At 34.3% G+C, this 20858-nt stretch overlaps 2 protein-coding genes across 2 annotated transcripts; both read left to right on the forward strand.

Annotated features, from left to right (window-relative positions):
• Positions 1 to 9052: 9052 nt before the first annotated feature.
• LOC118927822 (olfactory receptor 5K4-like) lies at positions 9053 to 10003 on the forward strand. Its single transcript, XM_036916439.2, has one exon. It carries the CDS (start codon positions 9053 to 9055, stop codon positions 10001 to 10003), a length of 951 nt encoding a protein of 316 aa, XP_036772334.2.
• Positions 10004 to 16745: 6742 nt separating this feature from the next.
• On the forward strand, positions 16746 to 17752 carry LOC118927891 (olfactory receptor 5K3-like). The gene has a single exon (XM_036916579.2). The coding sequence runs from the start codon at positions 16808 to 16810 to the stop codon at positions 17750 to 17752; it is 945 nt and encodes a 314-aa protein (XP_036772474.1). The 5' UTR covers positions 16746 to 16807.
• The last annotated feature ends 3106 nt before the right edge of the window (positions 17753 to 20858 follow it).

A 20858-nucleotide genomic window follows, 5' to 3' on the forward strand; every position in this document is an offset into this window, starting at 1 on the left:
AACTCTGTGCCCAGGGCATAAAGAACGACTATTATTTATTTATTTATTATTTATTATTTATTTATATATATTTTGGTATCATTAATCTACAATTACAAGAGGAACATTATGTCTACTAGACTCCTACCATCATCAAGTTCCCCCAACATACCCCATTACAGTCACTCTCCATCAGCAGAGTAAGATGCTGTAGAATCACTACTTGTCTTCTCTGTGTTGCACAGCCCTCCCTGTGCCTCCCCCCTAAATTAAACATGCTAATCATAATGCCCCCTTTGTTTCCCCCCACCCCTTATCTCCATTTCCCTCCCCTCTCCCCAGTCCCTTTCCCTTTGGTAATTGTTAGTCCATTCTTGGGTTCTGTGATTCTGCTGCTGTTTTGCTCCTTCAGTTTTTTCTTTGTTCTTATAGTCCACATATGAGTGAAATCATTTGGTACTTATCTTTCTCTGCCTGGCTTATTTCACTGAGCATAATACTCTCTACCTCCATCCATGTTGTTGCTAATGGTAGGATTTGTTTTCTTCTTATGGCCGAATAATATTCCATTGTGTATATGTACCACTTCTTCTTTATCCATTCATCTACTGATGGACACTTAGTTTGTCTCCATATCTTGGCTATTGTAAATAGTGCTGTGATAAACTTAGGGGTGCATATGTCTTTTTCAAACTGGGCTCCTGCATTCTTAGGGTAAATTCCTAGAAGTGGAATTCCTGGGTCAAATGGTATTTCTATTTTGAGTTTTTTGAAGAACCTCCATACTGCTTTCCACAATGGTTGAACTAATTTATATGCCCACCAGCAGTGTAGGAGGGTTCCCCTATCTCCACAACCTCGACAACATTTGTTGTTGTTTGTCTTTTGGACGGTGGCATGCCTTACTGGTGTGAGGTGATATCTCATTGTGGTTTTAATTTGCATTTCTCTGATGACAAGCGATGTGGAGCATCTTTTCATGTGTCTGTTTGCTATCTGAATTTCTTCTTTGGAGAACTGTCTGTTCAGCTTCTCTGATCATTTTTTAATTGGATTATTTGCTTTTTGCTTGTTGAGGTGCATGAGCTCTTTATATATTTTGGATGTCAATCCTTTATCAGATCTGTCATTTATAAATATATTCTCCCATACTATAGGATGCCTTTTCATTCTATTGGTGGTGTCCTTTGCTGTATAGAAGCTTTTCAGCTTGATTTAGTCCCACTTGTTCATGTTTGCTTTTGTTTCCCTTGCCTGGGGAGATATGTTCATGAAGAAGTTGCTCATGTTTATGGCTAAGAGATCTTTGCCTATGGTTTTTTCTAAGAGTTTCATGGTTTCATGACTTATATTCAGGTCTTTGATCCATTTCAAATTTACTTTTGTGTATGGGGTTAGACAGTGATCCAGTTTCATTCTCTTACATGTTGCTGTCAAGTTTTGCCAACACCAACTGTTGAAGAGGTTGTCATTTCCCCATTGTATGTCCATGACTCCTTTATATTAACTGACCATATATGTTTGTGTTAATACCTGGACTCTATTCTGTTCCACTGGTCTGTGGGTCTGTTATTGTGCCAGTACCAAATTGTCTTAATTACTGTGGCTTTGTAATAGAGCTTGAAGTTGGGAAGCGAGATCCTCCCTACTTTATTCTTCCTTCTGAGGATTGCTTTGACTATTCGGGGAATTCATATTATTTAAAGAAAATGTGTTTAATATTTAACATAAAACAGGAATTATGGTTATTAAGAATACAGACTCTGTATCTAGAGTCAAATTCACTCAGTTCAAATCTGGTATTGTAGCTTACAAGGCATTGGTTGTGAGGTAGTAACCAGACTTTGTGCCTTGGCTTCCTTGTTTCCTATAGATATGGAGTCATAATATAAAACTACCTTATAGTAGTGTTAGGAAGATTAAATGAGTTTTTAAAAAGTGCCTAGAGCAAAGCAGCAGCTCAATAATTGCCAACTATCACTATGCAAAAGTCATTCCATTACTCTACAAATTTAGCTAAATGATAAAAGAACCTCTATTGACATTGAGACGGGTGTTAGTGGGAGGCAAGGAGATAGAGCTCAAGGCCCTGGTAAGTTGCAGTCAGGAGGGAACTAGGGTCAAGGCTTCACAGTAAACAAAAGACACCTGGAAATTCAGCCTGAGAAACAAGGGAGGCTTCAGATCCCAGCCCGGCCTAGCAACAAGCCCTAGCCAATCATGTGAACTTTCTCCTTTTTGTGCTTATAAACCCCTTGACACTGCAGTCCTAACGGTCCCTCCAGATTAGCAGGCACCTTTTTCCTTTCACTCATTCCTCATTAAAAGCTTTGGTGGTTGCTCCATACTCATGTCTGTCAGCTTTGTTCTTCGTCACCTTCGAGACAAGATCCTGGGACAAATGTAATATCTCTACTTACAACATTACTTAAGTAAAAGTGAAAAGAAAAACTTATGCATACAGTCCCCCACCTATGGTTTGATGATTTTCCTGACTTTATGATGGTGTGAAAGTAATATGCATTCAGTAGAAACTATACTTTGAGTTTTGATCTTTTTCTGGGATAGTGATATGCAGTAAGCTACCCTTCCAAGATGCTGGGCAGCTTCAGGGTGCTGCAGGTGGCAGTCAACTACAGGATCATGAGGGTAAACTATTAGTACACTATAACCATTCTGTACCCACACAACCATTGCGTTTTTCACTTTCTATGTAGTATTCAATAAGTTACCTAAGTTATTCAAAACTTTATTATAAAGGAATATTACAAAATAAACTGTTAGATGATTTTACCCAACTGTAGGCTAATGTATAATGTTGCATGCTTAGGGTAAGTGAGGCTAACCTACGATGTTCAAGAAATCAGGTGTATTAAATGCATTTTTGACTCATGATACTTATAATTTATGATGGATTTATTGGGATGTAATCCCATTGTAAGTCAAGATCTGTATATCATTGCTGAAATGCTTGTTCCTTCTTACTCAGTAAAAATATTCCCACTGGTTTAAAAGTTGTATAAATAATATAGAAAAATTGAGCAGTAAAGTAAAACTGTATTCCTCTATCATTAAAAGCTTTTGTATGATGAATCAATGAATAGAACAAATAGATATATCATACCATGTGAGGTTCATTTTCATCATAAGTAAGCTATGACAGCAAAGAAGCTAAAGCCAAGAGTATATAAAAAGATACAGGATGTCACTGATACAGTTAATTTTTAATAAAAATGATCTTTAAAATATGAAAATCTTCATGAGCTCTTAAAATGAGATTAGATGGGACCACATACAGTACAGAGGTTCACTGGGAAAAATGTCAATACTTAAAAGACTTGTGACTTGAGGGTGAATTGTGTATTTTTCTGCTAATAAATGACAAATATTTTAAATTTGCTACTCCAGTCTTTTGATAAGCAGCTACTCAACACATATTTCAAAAGTAAAAAACACCTTAATTTTGTCCTTTAATAAAAACATGGTATTTAAATAAGTGAAAACTTCTTTTCAAAAGTAAATCATGCAATACAGATAGAATTTTGTAAACATAGTTGAGATGTTTCCATATAACGTGATATGATTTCTGGGCAAAAAAAATTATGTGAATGATGTACAAAAATTTCTTCTTTCTGCATGAAAAGATGCTCCACATGCCTAATCATCAGAGAAATGCAAATTAAAACCACAATGAGATATCACCTCACACCAGTTAGGATGGCCAACATCCAAAAGACAAAAAAACAACAAAAATTGGTGAGGATGTGGAGAAAGGGAAAGCCTCCTACACTGGTGGTGGATATGTAAATTAGTTCAACCATTGTGGAAAGCCGTATGGAGGTTCCTCAAAAAGCTCAAAACAGAAATACCATTTGACCTAGGAATTTCACTAGTAGGAATTTACCCTAAGAATGTAAGCATCCAGTTTGAAAAAGACATATGCACCCCTATATTTATCACAGCACTATTTACAATAGCCAAGATGTGGAAGCAACCTAAGTGTCCATCAGTAGATGAATGGATAAAGAAGATGTGGTATATATACACAATGGAATATTATTCAGCCATAAGAAGAAAACAAATTGTACCATTTGCAACATGGATGGGGCTAGAGAGTATTATGCTCAGTGAAATAAGCCAGGCAGAGAAAGACAAGTACCAAATGATTTCACTCATATGTGGAGTATAAGAACAAAGAAAAAACTGAAGGAACAAAACAGCAGCAGAATCACAGAACCCAAGAATGGACTAACAGTTTTGAAAGGGAAAGGGACTGGGGAGGATGGGTGGGTTGGGAGGGATAAGGGGGGGTAAGAAGAAAGGGGGTATTATGATTAGCATGCATAATGTGGGGGGTGGGAGAAAGGGGAGGGCTGTACAACACAGAGAAGACAAGTAGTGATTCTACAACATTTTGCTATGCTGATGGACAGTGACTGCAGTGAGGTTTGTGGGTGGGACTTGGTGTAGGGGAGAGCCTAGTAAACATAATATTCTTCATGTAATTGTAGATTAATGATAACAAAAAAAAAGAGACAGAAAAGTAGTTTTATCCTATTCCCTGATAGGCTAAAACTAACTGCAAATCAATGATTAATGCATGCTTTACATATTCTTAATTCTGATCTTTTAAAGGGTGTCAGATGATCAGTTATGGAGGTACATTTTTCTGATAATATTCCTTTCTCTTAAAAAAAAAAAAAAGCAGTTCCTGTGTGGTGATCTCCAATGGGTTCTTCAGAATGGTGTTAAGGTCATATCAAAGTGTGGGCAAAGGGTCTGTTTGTGTTTATACAGAGGATCAAAGCCTAATTAGGCTACCCAGAAAACGAATTAAGATACAATATGAAGAAGAACTTTCAACATCAGCATTCTCTGGAAGAGTCATTCCAGAAGATGATCATCAAAAAACTTCAACAGAGATCCTGGTGCTGTTGCAGTTGTAGCTGCATTCATCCCACCAGTTCCTGGACTTGCCATTGGAATGAAGAAGGCAATATCTAAGCTGGCCTGTGCATACAATAAAACAACAAATTTGACTGGATCTATACTGTCAGAACTCAACCAAGAATTAGGAGAAGTGCAAGTTGCAGCACTCCAAAATCTTGCAACTACAGACTATCTACTGTTAAAAGAACATATGGGATGTGAACAGTTTCCAGGAATGTGTTGTTTTAATTTGTCTGATTTTCCTCAAACTATTCAAATTCAGTTAGACAATATCCATCATATCATTGATAAGTTTTCACAAATGCCTAGGGTACCTAACTGATTTTCTTGGTTTCACTGGATATGGCTGGTAATTGTAGGTCTGCTTTTGTTATGTAGCTGTATTCCTATTATGTTAATCTGTGTACGCAATTTAATTAGTAGTTTGTTAAAACCTATACATGCTTATGTTACTCTACAAGAAGATATGTCAAAGAAATAATCTTCCAATGTTTTCTTCCGTCTGCTACTTCTATAGCTTTTCTTCTTCCTTCCTAATTACAACCCTTTAGTAGAATTCGTGCCTCATATCAAAAATTACCGAGTATCATAATTCTTCCAAGTGGTAAAGATACCTCAAGACAAATGCTGGGCATAGAAGCCACAGGGCATAAATCTGCAAAGAAGTAAAAAGCTAACCTTTTCAAACAATATTGCTTCTCACTCACTTACCAACTTTACATTTCCCTGTATGGCCCCGGAAGATGACTGGTTAGCCAGAGGCGTGTAAGATTCCTCAAGGTAGGAACAACCTAAGATAGGCACAGTCGCAGGGGGGCCATCAGGTGAGAAATTGGGGATCAACAGAGGTGAGGCTTAGAACCTCACCCCCCGTTTTAAGAGAAATCTTCTGTATCTGTGGCTGTTTTGTTGCCCTTGTCTAACTTGGATTAATACTTAGTCTACAGGCACAGACCTGATCATCTACATTTGCCCTCTTACAGCACTAAATTATGTTTTCTACCTTTATCTTGCATCTACCTACCACTTCAGCATTTTATTAAAAATAATAATAATAATAATAAGGGAGAAATGTGGGTTTCACATATAAATCAAGTATAAAAATCAAACGAATAATCATATCTGACTTGATTGTTTATAGTTCATGATGCATGAGCAAAACTGAAAGTTTCTGTGATATGACTGCCCTTGCACTGTCACCATGTAAGAACTTATTCACTATGTAAGAACTTGTTCACCATGTAAGAACTTGTTCATTATGCTTCAGAATATTGGAGACTGTTGAGAATTAGGCTTGGGGTTGATTAATGATTGTGCATTGAGTCCCCTATACAGAATTTTATTGTTGTTAACAACGATTTGATCAATAAATATGAGAGATACCCTCTCAAAAAAAAAATGAAGCATGTTCAAAAACTCTCTGTATTATAAAGACAGTAAGTATTTTGCAGTTCAAAAAGTTGAGGATACCTTCAGGATAGAATCAGATCTCATCTAAAGACTGAGGAATATTTGGACAGAGAACAGGTCCAAGAGGGCATTTTAGATGAGGAGTATTTTGAGTAAATATTCTGGGTTAGAATTTAACTCTAGTGCATCAAGGAATAGAGAAGTGATGGGTATATCTGGAGATGGATTCTTAAAGGAAAATGGTAGAAAATAAAGTCATAGGGGATATAAGCTCAGTCTAAGGAGACCTTGAAATATTAAAATAAAGGACTAATATTTGGTTTGGAGAGAATGAGGGGCTAAAAGCATTTCCAGACCATAAGAGCATATCTATAATAGAAAAGGGATATAGATCGAAGAGCAATTAAAATGTTCTCTTGTGATGTATAAGTGAAACTAAAGAACACAATGTCAGAGTTGTTTCAGAAGATGAATCTAGGATTTGGTGAGATTCATCAAAGGGAGTGAAGAGGAACGCAACCCTGGTTGATCATACATTTTTTGCCTTTTTTTCCCCAGAACTCCAAATCTCTCCAAATCTTGGTTTTCCTTCCACTTCCTCCATTAAGTGTTCACTATGAGGTTTTGCCCTTCCACTATAGTTTTCACATAAAGAAGATTAGAGAGAGAGAAAGTTCAAATATGCGAAAAGTCAACAAGAAATTTAAGCTTACTTTAGTGATAGCCATTTGATTTCACTCCAGAATCTCAAAGAACATCCGTGTTTAACTGATGGCTTTCGGTTTAACCTGTGTTTTGGGAACCATGTCTCTCAGGTTAAGAGACTGCAGAATACCCTGATGCCAATGCCAAGAAAATCCCTTTAGAATCAATGGAAAATTTATTTAACTTCACTGAGTTTAACATAATTATTGTCATTGACCCAGTAGTGGAGAGAGTCCCAGATTTTCATAATTTATTCCCAAATGTTCTTAAGATAAGGTTTTTATTCTTCTCTGAAAAAAAAATCAGATTGTAAATCAGCTAGTATAAAATGTCAGTAAACTCAAAGTATGAAGACTGATTTCTACAGAAATACACATTTCTCTAAAATACTTCAACATTTTAATTCATTATGCATTTTATCTACCTAATAATTTTCTTTGTTTTTCTCTAAATTTTAGATGCTATGGAATGCCATAATAAGGCACAGTAGAGTGGATCATTCTGACCTATTCTGAGTTCTAAAGTACCATTGTCTTATCAGTAAATATGCAGGTAAGGCTATAAATGACTCTGTAAAGTAATTCTGGGATGTAAAGCAAAATTGATTTCTAATTCAGTTGAATAATTTATATTTCAAATTGGGGAAAGAAAATGAGTTTCACCCATTATTTTTTCAATCCAGTATGTTCTATATAAAATAGTGATTATTGAAAACTAACATCTAAATAAAAGTATTTTCAGTTGGTTTAGCATTAAGTGTTGCTAAAATAATGATAAGATGTCTTTGAATACTTTTCTGTCTTTCCAAAATACTATAATTCTGAAAGATTTAAGAGTGTTATAGACCTAATATATAAAGGCAAACTTACTTTATTCATTTGCAACCACTTATGATAAAACTCCTGAAAACCTTACCATACTATGTGAGCAAAGAGAAAAACACTATTTTAAATTCAGTGTAGTGAAGGATAAGAAAAAGAAAAAAAACTAACCAAGATATGTTTTTAAAACAATATACTTGAAGAACCTACGGGCACTTCTCCAAAATTGTCTATCTGAAAAGTGCTGATGGCAAAGACCTTTAGCAATTTCTAGGAGAACAGAAAAATAATTTTAGCATCCTTTAAAAACTACATTTCTTATAATATTATGGTTGCTAAACCATAATAAATACATAATAAATTTGGGTGATGATTGAATTCCAATACATATATAGTGAATTAGGAGTAAACAGAGATTGTAAACAATCATATAATAAATATATTTATTATAATATAATTCACCAGAAACAAGGACATTACTTTCTACAGAAGTATGAATGTACAAAAGAAATATTTATCATGACAAATATAAACTGTGTAAATGGAGATTTGGTAACCATCTCTCAAAATGTTGGATATGCATGTAAGACAACTGAAACTAGAGATAGAAAGTATTAGGATAAATGGATAATTAAGAGTAATAATTTCTTGGGTGAATGTATCATACCATATAGGGGTAGAATCCAGAATGTGCTAAAATAAATATAAAAATGGTATCAAAATTAACTTACTAAGAAAGATTAAAGGTATTCTATATTCTTATCCTAGTTTAAAGGATGAATAGGTTCTTTCTTTAAAATATCCCTTGGCAAGGTTATCTGCGAAGGGGTACTAAACTAGGAAAACCTTTTTAAAAATTTATTGTCTTCTAATTTTGGAAAAGCCAGATTATATATTACTGGCCAGGAATTTGTAAATCGGCATTTGATAATTCATGCAGAGAAAACTTTCCCTGTCCTGACAATTCACACAGGCATTTCTACAATCCCTTAATTCTGTTAAGAGTGTGTATATCTGTGATGCATATGTTCTCACAAAGTTGACCTAGTGTGTGTTTCAGGAGACAGCATAGGATGATTAAAGAAAAGCTTCTTTCTTTTTGTATGTGGGAAAATTAGAGGGGAGAATTAGATATACTATTTAGAAACTCATTTCTCTACAGTTTCCATCTCAGCTGAAAAGTCAGTATGGCTAAAGAAAATCACTCCTTGACAACTGAGTTCATCCTCATAGGATTCACAGATCATCAACTGCTGAAGACCATTCTGTTTGTGGTGTTCCTTACCATCTATCTGATCACCATAGTGGGGAATCTTGGTCTGGTGGCATTGATTTACATGGAGCATCGTCTTCACAGGCCAATGTACATCTTTCTGGGTAACCTTGCGCTGATGGATTCCTGTTGTTCCTGTGCCATTACCCCAAAGATGTTAGAGAACTTCTTTTCTAAGGACAGAATGATTTCCCTCAAGGAATGCATGGCACAGTTTTACTTTCTCTGCCTTGCTGAAACCGCAGTTTGCTTTCTTCTGGCTGCAAAGGCCTATGACCGTTATGTGGCCATATGCAGCCCACTGCAGTACCACACCATGATGTCAAAGAGACTTTGCATCCAGGTGACTATAGGGGCCTACATAGCTAGTAACCTACATTCTATGATTCACATAGGGTTTCTGTTAAGGTTAAATTTCTGCAGGTCTAATCAAATTGACCACTTTTTTTGTGATATTCTTCCACTTTATAGACTATCTTGTACTGACCCTTACATCAATGAACTAATGATATATATTTTTTCAATGCCAATTCAAATCTTCACCATTGCTACTGTCTTGATCTCTTATATCTACATCCTTTTCACTGTTTTCAAAATGAAATCCAAAGAGGGGAGAGGTAAAGCATTTTCTACCTGTGCATCCCACTTTCTATCTGTCTCAATATTCTACATTTGTCTCCTCATGTACATTCGACCATTTGAAGAAGGGGACAAAGATATACCGGTGGCAATTTTTTATACAATAGTAATTCCTTTATTAAACCCTTTTATTTATAGCCTGAGAAATAAGGAGGTAACACATCTTCTGAAAAAAGTTATGAGGGAATATAATATTCTTAAACAAACTTCCTCTCTGGAAAACTGATTTCAATTTATCAAAATGCTGTATAGATAAGGAATACAGAAAAAGGAAAACATTTTATGTATATTAATCTCTAAATCATGACTATGGTTGTTAAAAGATACATGAGTGGAATTTCAAAACTGTCTGGAAAATCTTAACCCAAATTCCACAATTACCAGAGTAAATCAGGAGGAAATGCAATGTTAACTTTCATTACCAACTCTTACTACTCTCCTGGAATTGTGTCACACTATTGTCCTGAACCTCAATAAACCAATGTAGCATCAAAATTGAATGTTTAAATGTGTAGAAGAGTCAATCTTGATTCAACTTGGGTCTAGTTAATAATCTGTACTCAGTTGGGTCTAGTTAATGGAAGATATTAAATCTGATCCTATGTAGAGTGTTACAAACATTTAAAATTTCCTGGCAGGACACTGAAATGATACTTTCTATTCAGAAAACTGACCTAGCAGGTACATATAGATGAGTTTTGTGGGACAGAGACTAGAAGCAAACTAATTACAGTAATCTATATTTAGGAAATTTGATTGAGATAAGCCTCCAAGAACAGGGAAAAAATGGAATGAGAAGGAATACACACAAACATACAGTCAGATATACATTTTGTAGACTAACAATGAATTATAACAGGTTGGCTAGTGTAGATTAAGATCTACTTTAACCTACAGATGATCAAGTTCCTTTACCTTCCTGAAGGCATAGTCATGTTATGTATTATGAAATACAGAATAGTGACTTATATGGTAAACACTCAATAAGCATTTAAAAATAAAATGAAAGAACAGTTTTTAAATATTTTTGAATAACTGAAATATATTAACGTTTTATGTGTTTATTACCCATTTTTACTTCTTTGCATTATCTGTTCACTTTTCCTTTAACTTTTATTGTTTTTCCTCATTTATTTGTACAACTATTTTACAAAGAAAAGATACTGAATGCTGTGACTATTTGTGGCAAATAATTTCTCTGTGTGCTAATAGTATTTTAATGCTTGTTATTTATAATTTCTAAATATGGCATATTTATTAATTTTGTCTTATGTGGTCACTTTCATGCATTTTTATTTAGAATTTCTTGATCTTAATTGGGTCTATGATCACCAACATTTCTATTTCTATTTCTATTTTTCTTCTAACTCCTTCTTCCTGTTTTTTTACCTCTTTTTTTTTTTTTGGATAGTTTAAATGTTTGCATTTAACTCTTGAGTCTTCATGGAGTTTCTTTAGTACATGTCATTAACTGAAGGTGTAACTTTATTTGGCTTGTTAGTCCGAAACTAATCCACAGATTCACTTCACTCAAACATCCATGGACTTACCTGGGGACTTGGTAAAATAATTCTAACACTTTTCTAGAAACATAATAATAAACAGACTTGATGTATTATACATTAAAATGTCTGAAGTTCCATAATTAAAATATTTAGTTTTAAATCAACAATCAGTTGATATATCAATGAAAATAGATTATCCAAAATTAACTTACCATATAAAATAAGGTTATCATAAATCAATCAGAAAAGGATGAATTAATGAAAAGTTCTAAATCAATTGGTTAATTATTTATCTCTTCCATTTGTATTAAGATTTCTAAGTCCTCTTTCATTCAGAGATATCTTATAAAAGTAATCTGTATTTTTTTCTTTTCCATACTTCAATTTTTTTTATTGGAGTATCATTGATACACAGCTTATGATGGTTTCACATAAACAACACAGTAGTTTCAACCTTCACCCATATGATCAAGTCCTCATTGCCCCTGCAAGAAACGAGGAATTTTGCCTATCTACTTCAGCTATCACATCCCAACTTTCACAAAATCTGTCAATTCTGTCTCTGAAGTGTATATCTGAAGTGTGCTGACATCTCTCCACTTACACCACCTTCACAAAATTCCAGGCTGACATCATCTCCCCAGTGTAAAATATCAATAGCTTCAGTTGCTCTCACTGCTATTGGTCCTTTTTTCTTTCTTTTTAAATTTTTACTCGTAAACCATTTTAAAAATAGAAGGAAAAGGTGCACCCCAAAACCAATAGTTTTATGCCCACTATGACTTATGAATTTCACATACACCACTCTCTAATTATTTTTAGCTATCTATCTGAAAATATGCCTTTATATTTCTTAGTATCACTTGTGGACATATTAATGAACTTCCTGTTATGCTAAATGAAAATCATTTATGTATTCATTTAAAAGCTCCCCATTTCTCTCATTCTAGGTGGGATATCATGCTTTTTAATAATAAATCAGTTCTTATTAGGGACCTGAAAATACTTTCCACTGCTGAGACAATTAGTGCTATTATCATGATTATATTCCCTCTTCTGTATGACTGTGTGAGATTTTTTTAAAAGGTAATAAAACCTTATCTTCCTGCTTTTTCAATTATATCCCTCACATGCCTATCAAATATCTTCTTTATAATTCAACTGCATTAAATAATCTTTTTTACCCTAGAGATATTCCTGGTGCTCCCCACATCCCTTTTCCAAACTGGAGAGGTTACTCTCTGGGCCCAATGCTCAGCTGTCCTACTGAGATTTCCCTTTATTGAATTTTTGTGTTAGATACTCTGTTTCCAAAAGTTCTCTGTCTCCCGCTTCATGGCACATTTTCTTCTTTTCCTAAGAAATCTTTTTTGCCTTTATTCTTTCTATACACATGATTATTACTTTGGTTTATACAGAATTTTAGATTTGAAGTAGTAATTATCCTTCTGAATACTGAAGGCATTTTTCCTTTTTATTCTATTTATCCAATCCAGGTTACCCGTTTGCAGTTAGTTATCATGACCCCCTAGTATCCTCTAATCTGTGACAGTTTCTCAGTGTTTCCTTATCTTTTGTGACATTGACAATATTGAAGAGTACTGATCAAATATTCTGTAGAATGTCCCTAAATTTTGGTTTGTCTGATAATTGATTAGACTTGTGTTATGGATTTGGGGAAAGAATAATGTAGGAAAAGGAACAATCAATTCTATTTAAAAGACCTAGGAAAGTCCTCATTGATCAGATTTGAGCTCAAGAATGAGTAAGATTGGAATAGAAAGAGAGGGAGAAGAAGGTGTTCTGGGTGAGGCAAACGTTATGAGCAAATTATCTGAAGCAAGTGTGCAGAGGAGCAGTGTAGGAATGCACATGGCCAAATGTCCTGAGATGACAGGAGAAAGTAATGTGATAGGTAAGATACAGAGAGACTTGGAGCATCTGAAATAACAAAATAAGGAAAATGGACTTGGTTTAAAAACTAATGAATAAAGATTACAAATTCTTGAGCTGGGGAATGTAATATATTTCATTGTTTTGAGAAATATTTATAGCATTACAGAGAGCCAGGTCAGGTGCTAGAATTACAGGAAAGAACATAACAGGGAAATCCCTTCTCTCTTAAGCCTATATGCTGTGGGGTGGTACATGAAAGGCAGTGGCCAATTACACAGTAGTAACAAATATTTAGTATACTGAAGTGATTAGTGGAATGAAAGGGAAAAAAACAGGGTAAGAAAGATAAGACAGCTGGGGTAAACTGAAAAGAAAGGAGAATAATCTCAGTAATTCATATGTGGGAACAAATATTATTATCAAAATTTCCAGTGAGGGTTTTATAAGATGTGGGGACAAATTCAACCCATGAAGGAAATAGTTGAAGACCCTGAATCTTTAACGTCTGTTAGTCTGCTTCCAAATCCTAATCATCTTTCAAAAACCATGTTAATTTCTCCAGTGTAAGGTAAAGCCAACCTGAGACTTTCTGCTTAATTACATTTATACAGAATAATAAACAGAATTTAAACGAGTTTGGTTACATAATAATGAGCAAGGTAATCATCAAATGACTTTACTTAATGAAGGTCACTTGCCTTATCCTCATTGTTGCATTGGGCACATTAATGTCACATGGTTTATATGTTTTGGGGACTGACTCTCCCTACAGAAATACCCTGATGTCAGTGAAGAGAAATCCCTGCAGGATTTGATGGAAAGTTTTAACTTTCATTTTAAGAATCATAATTATTTACTCTGATCTATTATAGTCTCCCAGATTTTCATTCTTTTAATCCCAAATGTTTTGGATATCAAGGTTTATATTCTGAAATTCTCTGAGACCTAATACCATACAGCAAACATAAGGTGTTATAAAACTCCTCTCAGTGAAATCTAGGTATGAGAAGTATTCTAATTTATTTTTACTTTTAATGTTAGCACCTATAAATATTTATTTATCTAAACACTTTTCAATTGTTATATTTCAACTTCTTACTTACCTGTGTAGCTCTTCTCAAAACTGTAGGCTATGGAAACTAAGATGAGAATCAACTGAAATTCACACTGGCCATTTCTGATTATAAGGTAGAACTTCAAAATACACAGGTAAGGACCAGGTAATTCTGTTAAATAATTCAAGCACTTTCATTGAATGTTATTTCTAACTTACTTGAATAATTAAGTGTCTTTTATTTATTATTTTAAAACAAACAAATATATAAAATTTTAACCAGTGCCTTTAGTTTGATGTTTTGGTTATGGAAAATAAACCCATTTGACCAGAAAACTTATATGATTAGACACATCAGTCATTACGTCTTCATGGATAACTAAATAATGACAGAAGCTAGTATTTTAAAGGAAAACAAAATTTGTCTCCAATCACATTGAGATTTAAAGAGTTTTCTATTTTTCTAGTGTTAGAAAAACTATACAGGCAATCTTTATAATAAAAATTAATATTTATACTTATTAGCTTAATATACCATGATATACTACAGAAAAATCTTACACAGTTTTTTCAGAAACAAATAGCCAGTTAGTCAATTCAGATAAAGATGCCTAAATGTTTTGAATTAAAATATACATATATATTTTATTGAAATATGTTTAGCATATACCCGTGTTTAAGATGTACATATTGATTTGGTATTTCCATATAGTAATATGATTGCAATTGCAGTGTTACCATTCTATCACATCACAGAATTATCATTTTTTGTGTGTGTGGTAGAAATAATTCAGATCTAGTCACTTAATAATTTTGATGATTATAATATAATATTCTTGTCTATATTCACTACACTGTGCATTAGATCTCCAGAACTTATCTATTGCTTACAAATTTGTACCCTTAAACAACATCTCTCCTCATCCCTCACCCCCCCATTCCTGGTAACTACCATTTCACTCTGTTTTTATGAGTTTGACCTTTTTGGATTCCACATATAAGTTGGCATATGATATGTGCGTGTGTGTGTGTGTGTGTGTGTGTGTGTGTATTTATATATATATATGTGTGTGTGTGTGTGTGTGTATATATATACATATATCTCCCTTACTCATTTATCTCCCTTACTATAATGTCTTCATTGTTTATTGCTGTTCATCATGTATATTGTATGTATATACAGAGAGAGAATGTCCACCTATATTGCAAATAGCAGGATTTCCTTCTTCCTCATGGCTGAATATTATTCATTCATATATATCACATCTTTTTTATGCTTCTGTCTTTTGATGGATACTTAAGTAGCTTCCATAGCGTGGCTATTATGAATAATGCTGCAGTGCGCAGGAGAGTGTATATATCTTTTCAAGATACTATTTTCATTTCCTTTGCATATGTATACTCACAAGTGGAAATACTGGATCATGTGGTACTTCTATTTTTAATTTTTTGAGGAATCTCCATACTATTTTCCATATTAGCTATACCAATTTACATTCCTACCAACAATGCACAAGGGTTCCCTTTTTCCACATCCTAACAACACTTGTCATCTTTTGTCTTTTTGATTGTAGCCAATCTAACAGGTATGAGTTGTATTGTGGTTTTAAATTGCACTTTCTTGCTAATTAGAAATGTTGACTGTCTTTTCATGTGTTTATTGGCCATCTATATGTCTTCTTTAGAAAAATGTCTATTCAATTCCCCACCCATTTTTTAAATTAGATTGTTTCTTTGCTATTGAGTTGTATGAGTTCTTCATATATTTTGGATATTAATCTTTTATCATCAGGTATTTGATTTGCAAATACTGTCTTCCATTCCACAGCTGACTTTTCATTTTGTTGATAGTTCCCTTTGCTGTGAGACGCTTTTTAGTTTGATGTAGTTCCACTAGGTTATTTTTACTTTTGTTACCTTTGCTTTTGGTACCAATCCAAGAAAATCATTGTCAAAACCAATGTCAAGGAGCTCACCCACTTTGTTCCTTCCAGGAGTTTTATGGTTTCAGGTCTTAACATTCAAGTCTTTATTCCATTTTGAGTTGATTTTGTGTATAGAAGAGGTTCGGATCCAGTTTCATTCTTTGGCATGTGGCTGTCTTGCTTTCTCAACACCATTTTAAGACACTATCCTTCCCCAATTTACAATATTTTCTCCTTTGTCAAAAAACAATCATATATTAAATATATTAAATTTAAAAATTGACTTAATTTATTTTTAGGGATCTTTAACACAGAACAGAAATTGAAATTATTTGTCAACACTGATATAAATAAGGTACACTAAATGTGCACATTGTTCATGCATACAGTCATAAAGACAAGCCTTTTCCACTTTAAGCATCCTACCTAGATTTTCAAATCATTTGTGGGAGTACTAAGAACATGAGTTGAGATCATAAAACTGACATGTTATGGAAATGAATATACCCTTTGAGTTTCTGTACCTGCATCTCAGAGACAGTAGAGGAAACTTGAAAAAGAATCTCATCTCCTTGTAAAATGAAAAATTGGAAGGGAAAATTATACACACTCTAGAATCCTGTATCTCCAAAATTCCTATCTCAACAGACATGGTGGATATAATTGAGAATAACCACTACAACTCTACTACAACTGAATTTATCCTCATAGGATTTTCAGATCACCCAGAGCTAAAGACCATTCTGTTCCTGGTGTTCCTTACCATCTATCTGATCACCATGGTGGGGAATCTTGGCCTGGTGGCATTGATTTACATGGAGCGTCGTCTTCACACGCCAATGTACATCTTTCTGGGTAACCTTGCACTGATGGATTCCTGTTGTTCCTGTGCCATTACGCCCAAGATGTTAGAGAACTTCCTTTCTAAGGACAGAATGATTTCCCTCAAGGAATGCATGGCACAGTTTTACTTTCTCTGCCTTGCTGAAACTGCAGATTGCTTTCTCCTGGCTGCAATGGCCTATGACCGCTGTGTGGCCATATGTAGGCCACTGCAGTACCACACCATGATGTCAAAGAAACTCTGCATTCAGATGACCACAGGGGCCTACATAGCTGGAAACCTGCATTCCATGATTCATATAGTGTTCCTGTTTAGATTAACTTTCTGTGGGTCTCATCAAATCAATCATTTTTTTTGTGATGTTCTTCCATTATTCAGACTCTCCTGTGTTGATCCTTATATCAATGAATTGATGATATTTATCTTTTCAGGGTCACTTCAAACCTTCACTATCACAATAGTTATAATTTCTTATATTTTCATCCTTTTCACAATTTTCCTAATGAAATCCAAAGAGGGAAGAGGCAAAGCCTTATCTACTTGTGCATCCCACTTTCTCTCTGTCTCAATATTCTATGGTTCTCTTCTCTCCATGTACATTCGACCAAGTTCAGTTAAAGAAGGGGATAAAGATATACTCATTTCTGTTTTTTATACTGTAGTAATTCCTTTATTAAACCCTTTTATTTATAGTCTAAGAAATAAGGTAGTAATAAATGTTATGAAAAAAACTATAAAGAAGATATTGTAAATACTGAAACAAAACATCTGTAGAAAATGTATTTTAATTTGTTAAAACATTTTTCAAAACCAGAGAATGCTCAGAAAGTAGAATTGGCCACTTGGTATATAAATATTAATTACTAAAACATGCTAGTGTATAAGCCAAATAAGTTCAAAAAGGACATGCATTTTAAAATCTAAGCTATTAGCTTCTCACAGGAGTGAACTAAATAATGACCTTTGAGGTCATAAAAGGTGTCAGGATATAGTTAGTTATAATAGTAACTAGTTGTTTCAGAGTATAGTTATAATTTTCAACAAATCCAACTATTCTAGGAATATAATTCAGTATATATAAAGGTCACCTCCATTTACCTCTGTTAGCAAATTTCTGGAATCCCACAGCATAAATTTAGAAACTCTGGCATATTCCAAGTTCTCAAATATTAATCCCTTCTCAAGCAACACCATGTGACAGAGGTAAATATATATTTCAATTCGATTCTTGACATAGAGTTCATTTAAAAATTATGTCTAAATATCAATTCATGGAGAACAGGTATTCTCTAATCAAGAACATTATCATCTTTAGTTTTAGTTAATTTTTCTCAAGTTCTCTGAAATATTGTATCTGTATAATGGTGATTTACAAATCTGTAGCTGAAAATGATGCTATTTATATTGAACTATCCATAGACTATGTAGCTTGAATAGTTGTCCATCATGAATGATACAGTTATTCTGAAACATTTTAATTAAATAAAGTTTTTTTTTCCCTCTTTCATATCATTTCTCTTGCTTGTTATTAGGAATACCAGCAACCAGGACTGCTTCTAATGCAGATTACTTATATATTCATAGCAAAGATAGAAATTTTCTTCAAGCATATACAATGGAGACAACAGAGAAAATTATATATATATAAACAAAAATATTTTTGGTCACTTGGACATGTACAACTATAAAAGAAAAAAATAATTTACTGAGAATTATTACCTGCTAAGAATCAAGCTAGACTTTTCATATATACCACCTTCCAATTGTTACCCTTTACTTTTGATAGTTTTCCTCAGCAAAAATCTCATACTTTGAAATATTAAGTATTTTTACTATCTTCGGATATACTCTCAGAAGAGGAATTGCTGGATTAAATGGTAGTTCTATTTTTAATTTTTTGAGGATCCTCCACACTGTTTTCTGTAGTGACTATACCAGTAAATAATACTCCCAAAGGTGCACAAGAGTTCCCTTTTTCCCACATGCATGCCAGCACTTGTCATTTCTTGTTTTTTTGGTCATGGCCATTCTAACAGACAAGATGGTATCTCATTTTGGTTTTCATTTGCATTTCCTTAATGACTATGATACTGCACATCTTTTCATATACGCGTTGTCCTTTCAGAGATCTGCTTTGGAAAAATGTTTGTTCAGGTCATTTGCCTATTTTTAAATTGGGTTATATGGTTTTTCACTTTGAAGTTATATGACTTATTATTTAGATATTAATCTGTTATCAGATAACTGGTTTGCAAATATTTTTCCAATTCCATGGGATGTCTTTTCATTTTTTTTGGTGGTTTATTTCTACATGAAGCTTTTAGCTCAATGTAGTCCTGCTTATATTTTATTTTGTTGCATATGCTTTAGATGTCATATCCAAAAAATCATTACCAAGACCTGGGACATTATTCCTAAATTTCTTTTAGAGTTTCATGGTTTCAGGTCTTACATTTAGGTCTTTAATCCATTTTGAGTTAATTGCGAGTGGTGTGAGATAGGGGTCCAGTTTCATTCTTTTACATGTGAATATCCAATTATCCCAGCACCATTTATTGAAGAGCCTATATTTTCTCCACTGAATATTCTTGTCTTGCCTGACAAATATCTGTTCACTGTATATGCTTGGGTTCATTTCTGGGCTCTTGATTCTGTTCCATCAATATGTATGTTTGTTTTTATGCCAGAACCATATTGTTTTCACACTATAGCATTGTCCAAAGGGGATGAAAACACTAACTCAAAAAGATACCTGCATCCCCACATATGTAGCAGCATTATTTATAATAGCCAAGGCATGGAACTAGTCCCATGAGGAAGTGGAGGTTTAGAATGTCCCTGCAGAGTTACCATGCCTTGAAGCAGGGACCTGGAATTTATAATTTTCATCGAACAGTCACTGGATGTATACTTTCCCAAAGGAAAATATATAAGACTATCATCAGACAATTATCTTCATCTAAGGATATTTCCTAGAGAGGAACTCCGTTCAGAGCTATCGGCTACTGGCACTCTTACTGCTGTGTAAATAGATGGTATCTGGGCTGGGAACCACAGATCCATGACAGGCAACCTCTTGTACTGTTCAGAAATACTTATTTCTTATAATAAATTTTTGGGAAATCTCCACCAGGAGTGGGGTCTTTCCTTCTCAAGGAGAATCTTACAACATGAAGATTAAAAGGATGCCTACAGTTCCAACAGCTGAAGTTGCAATACCACCCCAATATCTATCTTCTCCCTCCTCTTGATACCCTTCACCTCTGTTATGCCAGGTGACTAACATGGTGAGATGATCCAGAATCTGACGATCCCTGTGGAATCTGGGCCTTCACAACCATGCCCTTTTCAGGCCATGGTTGTTACGTTTGTTTATTTACTGCTAATTGAGCAAGGGAATACTAAGAGATGCCTATGTATCACCTGACTATCAGACATATGTTTCTTCCCCATTACAACAGCCTTGCCTCTTTCTGATAATCAGGGTCAATTACACTTGTAAGCCTATGACTCCTTGCCTTTTCTGCTAGACCCTTGGAAACAGGAATTCAAAGTGACTGAGTGAGAGCTGTACCTTTACATACAATAGAATTGTTGTACATTCCCTGGTAAAAGCAGTTCTCTCTGAGAACCAGGACATGTAAACTCATACAGATCAGGGACGTGGGAAAATAGAATACAAATTCCCCAAGAAGGTCACTTGGGAATGACCGTAGACCATAGTATTTAACCTATGGAGAGCATGGCAACATAAAATTATCACTCATTTCTGGAGGATGCAAATATCCATTTGTCCATGCAAATTTGAAATGTCCATTTCATCAATTTATTAAGCCAGTAGTGAGAAACGAGGTCAG

This window comes from Manis pentadactyla, chromosome 1 (genome assembly GCF_030020395.1).
Source record: "Manis pentadactyla isolate mManPen7 chromosome 1, mManPen7.hap1, whole genome shotgun sequence".
Taxonomy (NCBI): domain Eukaryota; kingdom Metazoa; phylum Chordata; class Mammalia; order Pholidota; family Manidae; genus Manis; species Manis pentadactyla.